The sequence below is a fragment of the Rhinatrema bivittatum genome, chromosome 2, assembly GCF_901001135.1.
Source record: "Rhinatrema bivittatum chromosome 2, aRhiBiv1.1, whole genome shotgun sequence".
Lineage (NCBI taxonomy): Eukaryota > Metazoa > Chordata > Amphibia > Gymnophiona > Rhinatrematidae > Rhinatrema > Rhinatrema bivittatum.
Genome location: NC_042616.1, coordinates 716,124,678 through 716,143,191, shown reverse-complemented (window position 1 = coordinate 716,143,191; position 18,514 = coordinate 716,124,678). Strand labels below are relative to the sequence as shown.

Genomic DNA, 18,514 nt, shown 5'->3' with positions numbered 1-18,514 from the left:
GTATCGGCCACTTTTTTGGTAATGTTGTTCCAGGACACAATGGCTGAGTCCGCGTTAGTGAGGTCCAGTTGGTTAAGTTCATCCGATAGGCTGTTGCTGAGAATTTCCTGGCTGCACATTTTCTTAAATTGGATTGTGTTATTCTGCTTATCTGGGAGTGTAGGTAGGTTTATCTTTAGTGTTGTGTTGATCAGCTTATGGTCTGACCAGGGAACTGGAAGGCATGTGGGGTGAGAAGAAAGGGTAAGTTCCTGGTTAATGAAAATGAGGTCCAACGTATGACCAGCTTTGTGGGTGGGTTCCTTAATTATTTGTTTGAAACCCATGCAGTTTAGTGTGCTTAGGAGAGTTTCACAGCTGTGAGAATGGGGGGATACATCCACATGGAGGTTGAAGTCCCCCAATAGTATCGCTGGTGTGTCGGAGTTGATGTGTTTTACTATATTTTCAGGAAAGGTCTTACCCAGCCAAAGGTCTTATTTTAGGAAAGGTCTTACCCAGCCAAAGGTCTTATTTTAGGAAAGGTCTTACCCAGCCAAACCAGACCTTGAGAGCAAATGAAATACAAGGCGCTAAAATCCCACTTTAAAAATCAAACAAATGAGTGCATAAAATTTCTACATAACAACTGTGTTCCTAGAAACGTGGCAAAGATGATCTTTTCGGCTAGATAGATTATATCATTGTTCTTTGCTCGCCCACTCTACTGTATTTATAGTATATCTGTAGAGGTTTTGTTTGTTAGTGTTTAATGAAAGTGTTTATTCACTGATTTAACTGTGACTAAGTCTAGCTGAACTATAAGAACCCTTCTCAGTTTAAATGAAAATGATGATATATAAAACTGAATATATACATGAGGCCCATATTCAAACGGTTTTTCGAGCTAAGTTCTGGACTTAGTCGGACAAACTGCAGGATTTTACTTTCCCGCTCTACCAATTGCCTCCGATTTATCTAGTTAAGTTTTAGCCAGATAAAACTTATCCAAATAAATCAAAGATGTTCTGAGGAGAGGGCTAACTTACCAGTATTCAGCATTATCTGGGCAGCTCTGTTCATGCTGGAGAGCAGTCCTAAAGTTTTCCAGATAACTTTATCTGGGTTTATTTGGAGGAATGCATAACCAGCTGTGCTTCACTATCCAAATAAAGTTATCCAGATAATTTACCTGCTCACTGGCTGTCTGAATATGGACCTGTTATATAAATTATACAGACAAGGCTGTCATGTTTCCTCCAAATAGGTAAAGTGTAAACAGCGCTGAGCTATTTTTAAATTAACATTATATATATATATATATATATATATATATATATATATATATATATATATATATAACATTATATACTGTTGATGCATTTTACTTTTACTCTACAGCCATCAGAAAGATCAAGCCTTTGGATTGCTAAGAACCAATATTAAGTTATTTTTAATCAAGCTTTAATGAAGTCAAAGAGAAGGGAGCATCTTTGGGCCTGATTGGGTCTCAGGAGGAGGTATGGCGGTGATGTCTTAGGTTCTTACTGAGTCCATGGTAGGAGTCAGGCCTGAGGGAAGAAGAGGAAGTGTCTTTGCCTTGACGGGAGCCAACGGAGGCCATGGAGAGGAGAGTATTCTGGCTATAGCAGGCAGATAAGGGTGGAGGAGCAGAGGCGTTAAGTGACAGGGTTAGAATGGGGAAAAGACAGGGAAGTAGGTAGGTGAGGCAAAGGACTGCGCTGGGGTGGAGGGCGGTGTGGAGCATGAATAAAGTGTTTGATAGGGTTATACATGGGTGGGATGGGGGATGTACCAGCCAGGGAAAAATATGTACTCAGCGTGTACCCCCCACAGAAAATACCGCTGGAATCACTAACCCTGCAGTACTTGGTGCCTGGTTAGCGAATATTGTGATATTTTCCCCTCCTGGGAAAATACCATAGCTTAGTACATAGACTCCTTAGCTTGTAAGCCCACTGGGAACAGGGAACTACCTATTGTTCCTGATCGAGGCTCACCTTGACCTACCAATGAAAAATTGTGAACGAAGGCTAAATAAATAATGCATGATTGCAGACTTTACAGAGGCAAAATAAATTTATTCCAAAATTCATTCCTTAGTTAGATGTAAAAATGTGCCAGCACCAGTGGTTATGTTCCCGGGGTTCTTTGAAGCACATGCTATTCCTTGTCCATGGTTTAACTACTTTTAGTCGACTCTAGATTTACTTTGCCTCTTTTTCTAAGCCATCGATGTTCATTTTGACAGGAAAGTTTTAATAAAGTTATCTTGCTAAGTAAAAATGTTTTTCTTCCCTTGAAATCAGTATGCTCAGAATCTGCATTGTATATCTGTATGGGGTTTTTTTCTTACTGTATAATGGTTAACAAATGTCTGTCTGTACGGTTGTGATACTTGTTTTAAGCTATTGCAACATTCTAAAGTGTATTTGGTATTGTTTAAAACATCATCTAGCACTACCATGATCGATAATTTATCCCTTTCTGCTTCACATGCTGACAGAGACATTTATCAAAAATAGCATTTTATTCTATAGGGATAGATTTAAAAAGATGGATCTGAACAAGTTTATGGAAAATTGATTCATATAACATTTATAAATTTTCCTTTGGCATTTTGCCCAGATTGTAAGAGCAAGCTGTTCATGGCCAGGCCTAGAAGCATTTTTAGATTGTGTGAATATACTACTCGATGCAGCTGTGTGAAATGTGATACCTTATATTGCATGTTATATGGTTACTACATTTTTGGGGGGTCTCTCCAGAGCCTTGCTGCTGCTGCTGCTCCACTAATTTTTTAAAAATGATTTTTTAAATGCCTCTCAATCCCAAAGAGCTGTCCACAGCAGTGTATAACAGCATATAAAATAAAAATCATAAAATATACGAACAATACATAAACAAAATAAGAACATGTGTTAAAGTCTATAAGAACCATCACACAAACTTTGTCCCACTTCTGTGGTAGAAAATGTTCTGCAAAATTTGTTCATATTTTCACTTCGAAAACAATAGTAAAATTAAGTATTACCTTACATCTCCTGGGATAGGAATACTCATCTCAAGTGCTCATTGCCATGGCCAGGTGTGGTTTCAGGAGATCTAATGTATACAACTGATTATAATGAACACTTGTAGGATCTATTTTTCAAGATAGGCAGTTTGTTGATCTCAAACCCAGAGTTGATTACCCCTGTCAGTAGGATCTCAGTTCCTACTGTTGTCATCGGTCAATAAAATCTGTGGCATTCAAATGCCTAATAAATTTTACTGTACCATTTTGTAATCATCTGTGTAGTTCTTGATTGAACAGAGTGAATTACTGTTCTGGGTTAACTACACCACCTATAGGATTGGCAAAACTCCGTTGTTCTGCACAGACAGAGCAGGTCACTGAGCAGATGGCTAGTAGTCCTTTCTCTGGTGAAAATATTCCTATGCAAAAAGATCAGACTGCAACTTTAGTGTTGGTTCTACAATGTTTGTTTATTTATAGGACTAAAGATAATGATAAAATCCAATCCATATGTAGTTCACAGTAAATGAATACTGCATCTCTCATCTGAGATAATAGCAGCACAGTTATGCAGCATTTATTCTGGCTCAAATTACCACACCTTCCTCTCAAATCTCCATAGAATTGACTAGAATAATCCAGGAATAGAGATTAAATTTCTGGCTCAATGAGCTGATGTAATGCTAAGCTCCTGAACGTGACCCAGTTCAAATACAGCCTAGGTCTTACTCTCAATTCTTTCAGTAAGCAACAAAGTTTTCTCCTAGGACAAGCAGGATGGTAGTCATAAGAACATAAGAATATTCCATACTGGGTCAGACCAAGGGTCCATCAAGCCCAGCATCCTGTTTCCAACAGTGGCCAATCCAGGCCATAAGAACCTGGCAAGTACCCCAAAACTAAGTCTATTCCATGTTACCGTTGCTAATGGCAGTGGCTATTCTCTAGGTGAACTTAATAGCAGGTAATGGACTTCTCCTCCAAGAACTTATCCAATCCTTTTTTAAACACAGCCTTACTAACTGCACTAACCACATCCTCTGGCAACAAATTCCAGAGTTTAATTGTGCGTTGAGTAAAAAAGAACTTTCTCCGATTAGTTTTAAATGTGCCCCATGCTAACTTCATGGAGTGCCCCCTAGTCTTTCTACTATCCGAAAGAGTATATAACCTATTCACATCTATCCGTTCTAGACCTCTCATAATTTTAAACACCTCTATCATATCCCCCCTCAGCCGTCTCTTCTCCAAGCTGAAAAGTCCTAACCTCCTTACAAATGTGTGACATCATCAGATGGAGCCTGGCATGGAAAACTTCTGTGAAAGTTTCTAGAACTGTCCAGCATGCCAGTATCCGCGTGGCCACACGGGGACCCCCTTCAGTCTTTCTTTCCACAGTGCAGTTGCCTCGCAGTGGTACAGCTCTACTATGACTTCAGAGCTCTTCATTGTTCATCTTGTGAATTTTTCGCTGCCTTTATGTAGGGTCCCCTTTCCTTGGTTCCCCCCAGTCAGTGGGGCACACAGTACGTTTTTACCTTCTTTGCGGTCGGCTCTGGTGATTTTTTGGCATCTGTGTTTGCCTTGCATCGCCTGCTCATCAGCTCGAGGCATGGCCTCCTTCGGTTTCCAGCAATGCCCCCAATGCCCAAAGACCATGTCTTTGACTGATCTGCATGAAGTCTGCATCCTTTGCCTGGGGCATCGCATGACATCCGGGGTTGCTGTTTTTGCGACCAGATGACTCCTAAGGATTGTCGGGCGCATTTAGATAAAATGGAGAAAATTATTGGGCCCAAGAAGTCTGGGCCCTCCACGCCGGCATCCAGCACGTTGACACCACGTGGTTGAGGGGAACCATGGACACCGAACCCTCGGTGTTCACCCCAGTTCAGGCTTTTCCTCTGGAGAGGGGTGCCGGAAATCTACCTCTGTCAGTGTCCTCCTGTTCCAGAACATCAGATTCTTCACCCTCCTTGGCGCTGGGGAAAGACTGGACCGAGCACTGGAGATTGAGAAAGCACTGTCACCAGTCGCCATGTGGACATGACTCTGGTTCCGGGATGGCACCGGAATCAGCCAGGTTGCCCCCAAAGTGGTCCCACAGAAACCAGGCCTCACCCTTGGTCGAATCCAGGAGTCCGAGGCGCTCCCCATCGATTCCCATGTCTGTGCCGGGCACCAATCTCTCTCATTTCGAGGGCAATCTGGTACTGCCTGTTCCTCCTCCTGGCATGTCCAAGGCAGCCTTTGAGGAGGAGCTGGATCGTAGGCTTCAGTTGGCAGTGTCTGTTTGCACCCTAAGTTCTTTCCTAAGGTGGTATCAGACATCTTTCTCAACCAGTCTATCGTTCTGCCTACCTTCTTCCCGAGACCTCATTCGCACCCAGGCGAATGGGCCTTGCATACTTTGGATTGTTAAGAGGGCCTTGGCATTATACCTTGAGAGAACAGCAGGCCATAGACAGTCCATGCAACTGTTCATCTCGTTTGATAAGAACAGGATGGAAGGTGCTGTGGCCAAGCACACCCTGACTGCCTGACTAGCGAACTGCATCTTGTTCTGCTATGCACAAGTGGGATTGCAGCTTGAGGGTCATGTTAAGGTTCACTCCATCTGGGCTACGGCAACTTTAGTGGCTAACTTGCGAGCAGTCCATGTGATGGAGATTTGCAGGGCTGCGACATGGAGTTCTCTCCATACATTCACAGCTCACTATTGCTTGGACAGAGATGGCCGCCAGGATAGTAGCTTCGGACAGTCTGTCCTCCAAAACCTTTTTCGGGTCTAAACCCAACTTTTCCGCCTAGGGCCCTGTTTTTCGGGTACAGGCTGCCTTCCTACATTACCAACAGCACCTAGGTTGTTGTAACCGTTGGCACCTATTTGGTGTCTGTTGGTCCACTACATACATTGTTTTTTCTGTTACACAACTGCTAAGAAAAATGTATATTTTTGTAAACCGTTATGATGGCTCTGCCGAATGACGGTATATAAAACTCAAATAAATAAATAAATACTGAAACAGCCCTACAGCTAGGTATTCACCCATGTGTGAGGACTAGCATCCTGCTTGTCCTAGGAGAAAGCAGTCTTGCTTACCTGTAAGAGGTGTTCTAAGACAGCAGGATGTTAGTCCTAATGAAACCCGCCCGCCACCCCACAGAATTGGATTTCATGTTAAGTTGTTTCATATTTGTAATTCTCTGTAACAAGACTGAAGGGGGACCCTGCGTGGCCGCGCGGATAGTAGCATGCTCAGTGTGCGAGTCAAAGTTCTGGAAAATTTGACAGAAGTTTTCCGTGCCAGCCTCCATCTGATGATGTCACCCATGTGTGAGGACTAACATCCTGCTGTCCTAAGAGAACACCTGTTACAGGTAAGCAACTCTGCTATTCTTCAGGAAAGACATCTGAGTTGTGCTATATTGTCCACATAGGGGCTAGCAGGAAAACCCAGTTTAGTTTAATTTGTTTTGATATACTGATTTTTTACATAAATCAAAGTGGTTAATAATGAAATTAAATGCAATAAAAACATGATACAATTCAGAAAACAGTATTTCACAAGCAATATATCATAATATAAATAATATCAATTCATACAACTACATTTTATCAGTTACAATAGCATAAAACAATGACAAAAACATAAAGAGCATAAAAAATAAAATAGGAAGAAGTAATAACAGAATCATAACAGAGACCAGCAAACAATTAATTAAAAGCCTGCTTGAAAAGCTAGCATTTCATTACTTCCCTAAATTTGGAATAATTAGCTTAATATGAACAATTTGTGTTGGAATCACAAGAAGATCTTTTTGAACAGAGCATAGGGACCTTGAAGTATGATAACAAATCAAGAAATTAGACAAATACTGTGGTTGTTTTTTATAATGTGATTTAAAAACCATACATAGAATCTTAAATAGTCTGAGCAAGTTGGAAAGCTGAATATCTCCATTTATTTATTTATTTAAGGCTTTTATATACCGACTTTCTTGATACAAATCAAATCAACTCGGTTTACATCGAACTAAGCGGTTAACCGAAACAATTAACAAGAGGCAGAACTTGATGAAGCATAAAGTTACATTATAACAAGGGTGCAAAAACTGGGGATAGGAAAATAAAGGGGGGAGAACAGAGATGGTATACTATATACAGGTAGGGGTGTGGGAGGGAGGCAGAGGAGCCAGCCTCATAATGACGTATTTATGTGCCTTAACGCTTGTTTAATTACAGTGGAGAAGGGAACAATTCTGAGTCAAGCTATTGGATTAGGAACAGGGAAAGGCTCAACCGAAAAGCCATGTCTTGAGTTTCTTTTTAAAAGTTAGGAGACAGGTTTCCTGCCTGAGGTCCAGGGGCATGGTGTTCCAGATGGAGGGACCTATCGTTGAGAATGCCCGGTCTCTGATGTATGAGTGGTGCACCGCTTTGACTGGAGGAACGTGTAAGGATCCTTTGTAGGCTTCCCTTAAGGGTCTGGCTGTAGAGTGAAGTTTGAGAGGATGTAGCAGATCGAGAGGCGTCTGATGGTGAATGTTTTTGTGAATAATTGTAAGTGATTTATGGAGAATCCTAAAGTTTACTGGGGCCAATGAAGATCTTTTAATATAGGGGAGATGTGCTCTCTCCGATTAGTGTTCGTCAGGATTCTTGCTGCCACATTTTGAAGTAGCTGGAGAGGTTTTATTGTGGTAGCAGGAAGACCTTGCAAGATGGAGTTGCAGTAGTCGATCTTAGCAAACAAGATGGCTTGGAGTACTGATCTGAAATCATGATGGAAGAGGAGTGGCTTGAGTTTTTTGAGAACCTGTAGCTTGTAGAAGCACTCCTTTGTAGTGTGGTTTATAAATTTCTTTAGGCTCAGGTGACTATCTATTATGACTCCAAGGTCTCTTGCATGGGAAATTTGTGTGTTGGTATGAAGCTGTTGATGGAGGGGACTACCTTCTGGGGTGATGAGTAGGAGTTCTGTTTTGTTAGTGTTAAGCACCAGGTTGAGGCTTGAAAGGTGGAGGTTGATCGTTTGCAAGTGGGAATCCCATATTTTGAGAGCTGAGTCCAGTGAGTTAGATATGGGGATTAAGATTTGAACGTCGTCTGCGTAAATGTAGAACTTCAGTTTTAATTTTGAGAGTAAATGGCAGAGAGGAAGTAGATAGGTATTGAATAGCGTGGGCGATAATGAGGAGCCCTGGGGGACTCCGAATGGGGAGTTAGTGCAAGGGGATTCTTTGTTATTTATTTTAACCTTGTAGCCTCTGTTGCTAAGGAAAGAGTCGAACCATCTGAGGGCGGGTCCTGTGACTCCTATGTCTGATAACTGGTTTATAAGGGTAGTATGATTTACGGTGTCGAAAGCCACTGAGATATCAAGAAGAGCTAGGAGGAAGGACTGTCCTTTGTCAATGCCAATGTATAGTTGATCTAGGAGCGAGATGAGGAGAGTTTCAGTGTTGTGTTCTTTTCGGAATCCATATTGTGACGGGTGTAGAATGTTATGTTCTTCCAGGTAGTTTGAAAGTTGATTATTTACGATTTTTTCCAAGATCTTGGCTACAAACGGCAGATTTGATATGGGTAAGATGATCGTCCTTTAGCTTCCTCTTGCAAACTCCCATCAGAAAAAAACTAGGGACCTCTACAGAGCTTACACTTAACACACTTGGGTCTCAAGCTATTGGGCAAGGGCTTAAAGGAATACATATCCTGGCCCAAAATATATGAAGGCATCTGGTCGCACTGTGCCATAGGACTACAACAGCGTTAGCCCATCCTTAAAGCTAAGAAGCACAATGCTTCTTAAGATGGTTACTTCTCTTTTAGACAGGCTTTGCTGAAACTTTATCAGGGTATAAATCTGTCTTCAACTGTTTGTTCCTAGAACTCAATTATATATTCCAAATTGTAAATTATGAAAGTATCATATTTGACAGAAAATCTGAGGAGGAGTTGAAAAGTGTTAACTGGTGAACAGTTACTCTAGATTATTAATGGCATAGTCTTGTGTAAGAGCAATGCAGCCACATACTTCAGTTGTGGATATAAACTACTGAACAGCAGAACAGGTATTGTTGCCATTTTTAGTTCAGTTTCATGGCAGTGGCAACCGATTTTAATTAGGTATATTATCCCAGGACAAGCAGGATGCTAGTCCTCACATATGGGTGACGTCATTCACGGAGCCCTTAAGCGGGAAAAACTTCTGGCAAGTTTCTAGAAGCTTTTGGTTTGGCTGCCTGAGGCTACTGAGCATACCCGGCATGCCATGATATTCCCTGCCACAGGGGTCTTACTCCAGTCTTCTTTTTTCCGCGCTGCTGACTGCATCGCGTTTTTCTTAGGAGCCTGTGATTTACCTCACAACGTTACAAGTTTTTTACAACTTTTTTCACCCTACCGGGTCTCATTCGGTTTGTCACCGGCTGGTGACAAACACCATAACTTTTTCTTCAAAAAGAAACACCGATCGATCGACGGATGTCGACTGACAGAACTTCAGGTTTCAAAAAATGTCCGGCCTGCAACCGGACTATGTCAATTACAGACCCGCACGTCGAGTGCGTTCGCTGCCTGGGAAAGGACCATGACATCGCGGCCTGTACCCAGTGCCAAGAAATGACGGCGAAAGGTAGGAAACTCAGATACGAAAAGATGGCCCAAATTTTTCAAATTCAAACACCGCCATCACCGATAACTTCCTCTAAATCCTCGCCGGCCGGCGTAACAAAAAAGTTATTGATAACCAAACGCCTCACCGAAGGATCGGGGGACGCCTCCTCGCCAACCCCATCCACATCGTCGACAAAATCGGCATCTGACATTCGTCCGCCACATAAGCACCGTAGACATCATTTAATTCCTCCACTTCAACCGCCAGAGGAACTGGTGCCTAAACGCTGAAAAAAGTCATCGACCATCGTTACAGAATCACTGCCATCGACATCTGTATCTGACTTAACGGCTTTAATCAAGCAAATAGTCACGGATGCCTTCAGAGAGAATATACCGGCGTCATCGCCGATGCCGACCACCAGGTCGATGCCGACTTTACAGTCGATGCCGGCCATCGAGCCGATGCCGAAGGACCAGTCGATGCCGACTACAGAGTCGATGACGCCATCGATTTCGATGTCGATGCCACCATCCATCTCCATGGCTATACTACCATCGACCTCGATGACGATGCCGATATCAACGGATGTTTTAACAACACTATCTGTACCGGCAACGTTCCCGACCTGCTCAGATACGACACGGGCTACCCATTCGATATCACTAGCCTCATCGTCGATCCAGCTGCAGCCATCAATGGCATCGATGACCTCCGCATCCTCATGGATTCCCAGGCCTATTTCTTCACTGATTCCCATCTCCATACCAGTTACTTCCACAGTAACACCTCACTATACAATAGCTTCAACTGAAGCTCCTGTACATGGCCTAATTTCTTCCTCAAAAAAGGCACCAGGGAAGTTTAAACACACTTCCAAACCTGTCCCTGACATCTCTTCTGAAAGGAAATTACATGCAATCCTCACGAAGCGATACCAAGATCTTTTGGCATCCCTGCCTATTGGGCCTGAAGAAGAGGCAGAAATAGAGAGAAAAATGGAAGTAAGTGACACTTCACCTGACCCTCAAGATCCCTTGCAGGGCACATCTGGGATGTCCCCATCTAGAGTACAAACTTCTCATAAGTACCAGCCCATATCAGATACATGGTCAGATACACAATCTGAACATTCTTCGGAGGATTTCCTATCTGAACATACTCCTCCTCAAGCAAAGAAACAGTCCCCTCCAGAGGACTTATCATTCTCGGCGTTCATCCAAAAGATGTCAGAATCTATTCCTTTTCAACTCCAAGCTGAAAAGGACAAAAGACAACAAACACTGGAAATCCTACAATTCGTAGATCCCCCAAAACATAATTTAGCTATTCCAGTACATGAGGTGTTGCTGCAACTCCAGCAAAGAATCTGGGAACACCCTTGCACAACCCCTGGAGTCAACAGAAGAGTGGACTCTACCTATCTGGTCCAAGCTGCACCAGGATTTGAAAGAACTCAGCTTCCTCACAACTCCCTAGTGGTGGAATCTGCCCAAAAGAAGTCACGTAGATCCAGAACGCATGCCTCTATTCCTCCTGGAAAGGATAACAGGTTTCTAGACCTTATCGGCAGAAAGATTTACCAAGGGGCTATGCTAAATTCCAAAATTGCTGCTTATCAACTGTATATGACGCAGCACCAAAGAAATTTATGGAAGCAGATAGAGGACTTTATACCCTCCCTGCCTCAGTCACAACAAGAGGCAGCTCAACAGATTGTCCAAAAGGGCCTAGATGCTGGAAAGCATGAGGTTCGAGCAGCATACGACGCCTTTGCGACCTCTGCTAGGACTGCAGCATCTGGAATATCTGCAAGAAGATGGGCCTGGCTAAAAGCTTCGGACTTGCATCCGGAAGTACAGGACAAATTGGTGGACTTGCCGTGTCAGGGTGACAATTTGTTCGGCACAAAAGTGCAAGACACTGTGGCACAACTTAGAGATCACTCTGAAACTTTGAAACAGCTCTCCACTTTGTCACATGATATATCATCTCATCCTCCACGTAGGCCGCCCCGTAGGGACACAAAGCGTCCATTCTACAGGCCAAGGAGATATTATCCGCAGAACTCTAGACCACGGCCTGCGAGAACCCAACAGCGTCCTCAACAGCGACAGCAACGAGCCGCACGGCCTCAGCCGCCACCTCAAACAACTTCAACCTCTGGTTTTTGAAAGCCGTTCCAGAGAACACTGCCAACTACCCAACCCTCATCCACAGTTACCAGTTGGGGGAAGAATTTCCCAATTTTACACACAATGGGAAAACATTACAACAGATCAGTGGGTCTTATCAATAGTTCGTCAAGGTTACCAACTAGACTTCATATCTCCCCCTCAGGAGTTACCACCAAAAAACTCCTATCTAGACAACAATCCTCAATTACAAGAAGAATTATCTGCTCTTCTGAAAGCAAGAGCTGTGGAACACGTACCACACAATCAGAAGGGAAGAGGATTCTATTCCCGGTATTTCCTCATTCCAAAGAAAACCGGAGGCCTACGTCCCATTCTAGATCTCAGAAATCTCAACAAATTTCTCAGGAAAGAAAAATTCAGGATGGTATCATTAGGAACCATGCTTCCACTAATACAACAAGGAGATTGGCTTTGTTCTCTGGATCTTCAAGACGCATACACTCACATTCCAATCTTCCCACCTCATTGCAAATACCTCAGATTCAAGGTGGGAAATCACCATTTCCAATACAGAGTCTTGCCGTTCGGCCTAGCCTCAGCTCCACGAGTATTCACCAAATGCCTAGCTGTGGTGGTGGGACATTTGCACAAACAAGGTGTTCATGTGTTCCCTTATCTCGACGATTGGCTCATAAAAAGTCAGTCACAGCAAGGAGCAGTAACTTCTCTTCATTGCACAATACAGTTACTACACAAGCTGGGATTCCTCATCAATTATCAAAAATCCCACCTGCACCCGTCTCATTTACTCCAATATATAGGTGCAGAATTAAACACAAACCTAGCACACGCCTTTCTTCCAAAAGACCGTGCACACACGCTGTCCCAACTGGCGTACTATATATCAATTCAACCACAAGTGACAGCTCATCAGTTTCTAATCCTGCTAGGCCACATGGCTTCCACGGTTCACGTCACTCCTATGGCACGACTTGCCATGAGACTCACCCAGTGGACTCTACGATCACAATGGATCCAAGCCATTCAACCGCTATATTATCAAATCAAGGTAACCCACCAACTTCGAGCCTCGCTACAATGGTGGACAATCAAGGACAATTTACGCAAGGGCCTACCCTTCCAAAAACCGATCCCTCAGATAACATTAACTACAGATGCATCCACCTTGGAATGGGGAGCTCATCTACACACTCTTCAAACTCAAGGGACTTGGACAAAACTCGAAGCCACATATCAAATCAATTTTCTAGAACTTCGAGCTATACGTTATGCGCTGCATGCGTTCAAGGACTACCTTTCACACAAGACTGTGCTAATCCAGACGGACAATACAGTAGCCGTGTGGTACATCAACAAACAGGGAGGTACGGGCTCGTATCTCCTCTGTCAGGAAGCAGCACAAATTTGGGACTGGGCCCTAGACCGCTCAATGTTCCTGCAGGCCACTTATCTAGCAGGGATTCACAACGTCCTAGCAGACCGACTCAGTCGCCAGTTCCAGCCACACGAGTGGTCTCTGAATCCCTCCATTGTGACCAAAATCTTCCAACGGTGGGGACAACCATCAACAGATCTCTTCGCGTCGCATCTGAACCACAAGGTGCACAACTTCTGTTCTCTGCACAAACAGAAGAACCACCCAGCCAAGGACGCCTTTGCTCGCCCTTGGAACTCCGGCCTACTATATGCATATCCTCCAATACCGCTTATCACCAAGACACTGGTGAAGCTACAACAGGACAAAGTGACCATGATACTCATTGCCCCATATTGGCCTCGACAAGTATGGTTTCCCACACTGCTAGACCTGTCAGTCAGGGATCCAATTCGCCTGGGAGTAGCTCCCAATCTCATTACTCAGGATCAGGGTCGGTTGCGCCATCCCAACCTTCAATCTCTATCCCTGACAGCATGGATGTTGAAAGCTTAATCCTACAATCTCTTAATCTTTCAACTAATGTTTCTCAGGTACTTATAGCTTCCCGCAAACCTTCCACACGACGGAATTATTCTTACAAGTGGAAACGGTTTACTTTTTGGTGCAAGCAGAACCATATTGATCCTTTCACTTGCCCCACTACTTCTCTTTTAGACTATTTGTACCATCTTTCAGACTCTGGTCTTCAGACATCATCAATCAGGGTACATCTGAGCGCAATCTCAGCTTATCATAACAAGATAGGAGATGCACCTATATCCACACAACCTCTCGTCACTAGATTCATGAGAGGTCTCACTCACCTTAAGCCACCAATTCGGCCTCCAGCTGCACAATGGGACCTGAATCTGGTTTTAACAAGGTTAATGCATACTCCTTTCGAACCCATAGATTCCTGTGACCTTAAATTTCTCACATGGAAAACTATTTTCCTCATAGCCATCACATCAGCTAGGAGGGTTAGTGAGTTACAAGCACTTGTCACATACGAACCTTATACAAAGTTTCTCCATGACAGAGTGGTTCTCCGAACACACCCAAAATTCCTCCCTAAGGTAGTTACGGAATTCCACTTAAATCAAACAATAATTCTACCCACATTCTTTCCAAGGCCTTACTCTCACCAAGGGGAAAGAGCTTTACACACTTTGGACTGTAAACGTGCATTGTCTTTTTATTTGAATCGCACTACATCCCTTAGAAAATCCAATCAGCTTTTTGTCTCTTATGATCCAAATAAGCCAGGTAAAGCAGTGGGAAAACATACTCTATCCAATTGGTTAGCAAATTGCATACAATTCTGCTACGAAAAAGCAGGCCTTCCTCTCCAAGGGCGAGTAAAGGCACACTCAGTAAGAGCCATGTCAACTTCAGTAGCACATTTTCGTTCAGTGCCAATTATTGACATTTGTAAAGCAGCAACATGGAGTTCTCTTCACACCTTTGCAGCTCATTACTGTTTGGACAAGGAAGGAAGACAGGATTCAGCCTATGGACAATCTGTCTTAAAGAACTTGTTTCCAGTTTAATCCCAACTCCTTCTACATCCATCCTACTGTATTCTTCGGCTGACTCATTTCTTCAACAGGCATTCCGGTTACCTGCATGGACAATGACTCAGCCTCTAGCTTGCTAATCACCCATATGTGAGGACTAGCATCCTGCTTGTCCTGGGATAAAGCAAAATTGCTTACCTTGTAATAGGTGTTATCCCAGGACAGCAGGATGTAGTCCTCACGGAACCCACCCGCCACCCCGCGGAGTTGGGCATCAGACTTTATTATTTTATTTTGCTAACGCTTATTGCTACATACAAGACTGGAGTGAGACCCCTGTGGCAGGGAATATCATGGCATGCCGGGCATGCTCAGTAGCCTCAGGCAGCCAAACCAAAAGCTTCTAGAAACTTGCCAGAAGTTTTTCCCGCTTAAGGGCTCCGTGAATGACGTCACCCATATGTGAGGACTACATCCTGCTGTCCTGGGATAACACCTATTACAAGGTAAGCAATTTTGCTTTTTCTGCCTTGGCTGGATGTTGCAGCTGAAAATTTGAGACTGCTAATGAGTTATGGTAGTTACTATGATGGCAGGTTATTATGGCCTAATCTGTCCCTTATATACAGCAGCAACTCTGGCATAAAAACAAAACAGTGACGCCATTGAATTTTAGCATTTCCCTCAACATATTTAAGAAGTGTTTAATGTGTTCAGTCAGATATTGATGGGTATCTTCTCATTTGTTTGCTTTTATTTTAAGGAAAAAAATATTAAATGTCAGTGCTCGTTTCATTGAGATAAAACTTAAAGAAATTTAAACTTTCTTTTTATCTTGTCTACAGTTAAAAAATCTGAGTTTTGAAGAGCTGCAGATGAGATTAAAAGCCTTGGACCCCATGATGGAGAGAGAAATTGAAGAGCTACGCCAGAGGTACACAGCTAAGAGGCAGCCCATTTTGGACGCAATGGATGCCAAGAAACGAAGGCAGCAAAACTTCTGAGGGTCATTTGCAGTCTCACACAAAATACACTTTGTTTATAGGGGCACCACTGAAATATATTCCATAGTTATGAGACTTTGAAAAGAAAAAATAATCAATATTTCTGACTTGTCCTTCACAATAAAGTGAAAAACACTGAACGCAATTAACTATTTCAGTGTTCTCCAAGCTCAGAAACCTTACAGTGAATATATCACGCTCCCTTTAAAAAAAAAAAATGAAATGGCTAATTCAATGAGATCTTAAAATGCTACGTTTATAATTCTCTGAAACACCACGTCTCACCTTGGCAGCGCCCCCTTGTAAAGGGAGTTTCATACATCTGAAGATAACAACAACACAAACATAATTTTGCTGCTGGGAAGTATTTTGGAGGAAAAGAAGGGATCACATTTTTTTGGGTTATATTTGCTTTCCTTCAAAACCAAGTCATGTGCTGCTGCTGTCTGTCTGTCTGTCTCAGTGGGTGCCTGTGGTGGCCATTTTTGAATGCTACTCTTTTTTTTTTTTTTTTTTTTTTTTTTTTCCAAATATAAAATGCATTTTTTTTTTAATGTTAAATGAAAGATGCCGGTTGCTTAATTTTGTTGATTCTATGTACTCACTTTACAGGCACAAAAGGTTCACTAGGTCACAGACTTCATTTAACATTTTTACTGTAGCTTATATGCGGCAGGTCTCTACATGCACCAGAGTTGTTCTGCAATGCAAGTTCATATTTATTTCACAATGGCGACCAAAAAGTGTTTGGTGAGTGTGAAACACTGCAGTCCTCTGTGCTGCTATATTCTTGTCTGTCATTTAGAAGCATATTTATTATACATACTTTTGGTGAACTTATTTATTTTTATGCTTATTTTTTTGTTTTTATTTTTTATTGTTTTTATTTTTTAAGGAGTTTTTGGTGAGAGAGCAGGGTAAGCTTAATGAAAGTTTCTTTTTGGGGATGTTCTAAAATAGAAGCTCACTACCAGATTGTTCTTTCAGAGGAGTACTGTCCCCAAAAGTCATCTGCTAGTGATAGTTTTACCGTGTTCAACTTAAGTGTGCAAAATATTGTCTAGCATAATTGACAGTTATTTCTAATATATTTTAATGTACCTTTTGGATTGTTGACTAAAGAAATGGCCAACCCAGCTATACATTCTTATCCAGGTCCTAATGTGTCTCCAATTTTAGCAGATATTCTGTAAAATATCTTGAACCTCCAATGTGCTTGCAGTAGCTTCTATAGCTGCTCTTAAGTGCTGAGTAAGACCATTGCAAATACAAACCCAATATGAGCAGATCATGCCTTCCGTTTGTAGAAGTAGAAGTATAAAATGACCCTCAGGTCAGATATTTATGCTGCTGAGTAAACAGATCTAGATTCAGTTCCTAGCTGAAAATCCTGAAGCAACAGAATTTACTTCCCTTTATAGCCGTACCTCAACCTGCTTTTTATCAGAACTACAGATGTTACAAAGCCACTTGGTGTCCCTTTCCTTGGGATTGTAAGTCCTGTAATTCATTGTCCTTAAGCACCAGGGGCATCCAGTTAAATGACATACCCCTTGTCTCTAATCGTAGTACACATTTCAGTGTATGCAATGGAGTAGAAGTTGGACTATTCCACCGTGGGCCATGAGAGAAATGTTTCCTGTAGCACTACTATAAGAAGTTAACATACAGCAAAAGCAAATCTACAGTAAGGCACCTACAAGGCGCAATTCACAAATATTTTATAATAAATTAATGTGTGTTAATGGTCACATCTCTTATGGGTGATCCTGTTTACATGTTTGGCCACCAGAACATTTTTGCCTTGCTTTGCTCTTCTCATGCAGCCTCTTGCATCAAACATGTGACATTCTTATGTAATCAGAGAGATTTACAACAATACAAAGTAATATAAAGTTCTCTTAACCTTAAAAAGCTATGTAAACAGTTGGCTGATGTAAGAGAGGAAACAAGATTATTGGAGCAACTTGGGCTCAATCTAAACTCCCCCTTATTTCTTCCCCCTTCTTCTTTCCCGATAACTAGATAACTGTACAGGCCAAGAATATACAACTAGCTAGAATAAAAATGCTGATGCCGTGCATTTACAGCAAACAATGTGTAAATTGCTACCAATAAAAGTTTTGTGATGGCATTGCTTTTTTAGTCCAGGATTGGAAATGGTCACTCTGGAGCTAAACACATTAATTAGAAATCTGTTACATTTAATGTAATGTCTTGTTTGGGGAGAGAGAAGAGAGCAGAAATAACTATTGGCATCATAACCATAGTACATTATTTACCTAACTTCAAAGACATACTGTTTGTTCTTCAAGATTAGAACAGAAACACTTTCATATTTTTGCTTCATTGTAGATATACTGTTCTCCAGAAGTTCTTATTTGTAAACCAAAGAAATTCAGAGCGTAGCATTTCTACAAATATGTCTTTATGATAAGCATGAAAGCACACAGTGCCCTAAAGGGTCCGCCCCCTCCCAATTCCGGGCCCCTCTCTAATGGGTACAAAATGAAGAAACAATAATTGTTACATAAAGTTTATTATTCAAGTTCACTACATTCATTGCTCACCCTGCATGGCTGGTCAGATAACCTTAAACAAAAGTATCCTATCCCCATCTAAGATTTATATCATCTGAATTTCAGTTTTAGAAGTCACTACCAATTGAAGACCTAGCAGGGTATGTCTCACTATACTGCGACTTCTACTACCCTCTGTACATGCTGTTGTGATATTCCTGGTTGCAGATTCTATGCTGGTCATTTTATATGTGGT

General features: G+C 42.2%; 1 protein-coding gene across 1 annotated transcript in view; it reads left to right on the top strand.

Moving 5' to 3' along the window:
• Nucleotides 1-17,873, top strand: part of STK3 (serine/threonine kinase 3) — a 671,555-nt gene extending 653,682 nt beyond the window's left edge. Inside the window, exon 11 of the mRNA XM_029591777.1 lies at nucleotides 15,581-17,873. Coding sequence (XP_029447637.1) covers nucleotides 15,581-15,739 — 159 coding nt within the window. The 3' untranslated portion in view covers nucleotides 15,740-17,873. The remainder of the gene's footprint in view (nucleotides 1-15,580) is intronic.
• Nucleotides 17,874-18,514: the final 641 nt, after the last annotated feature.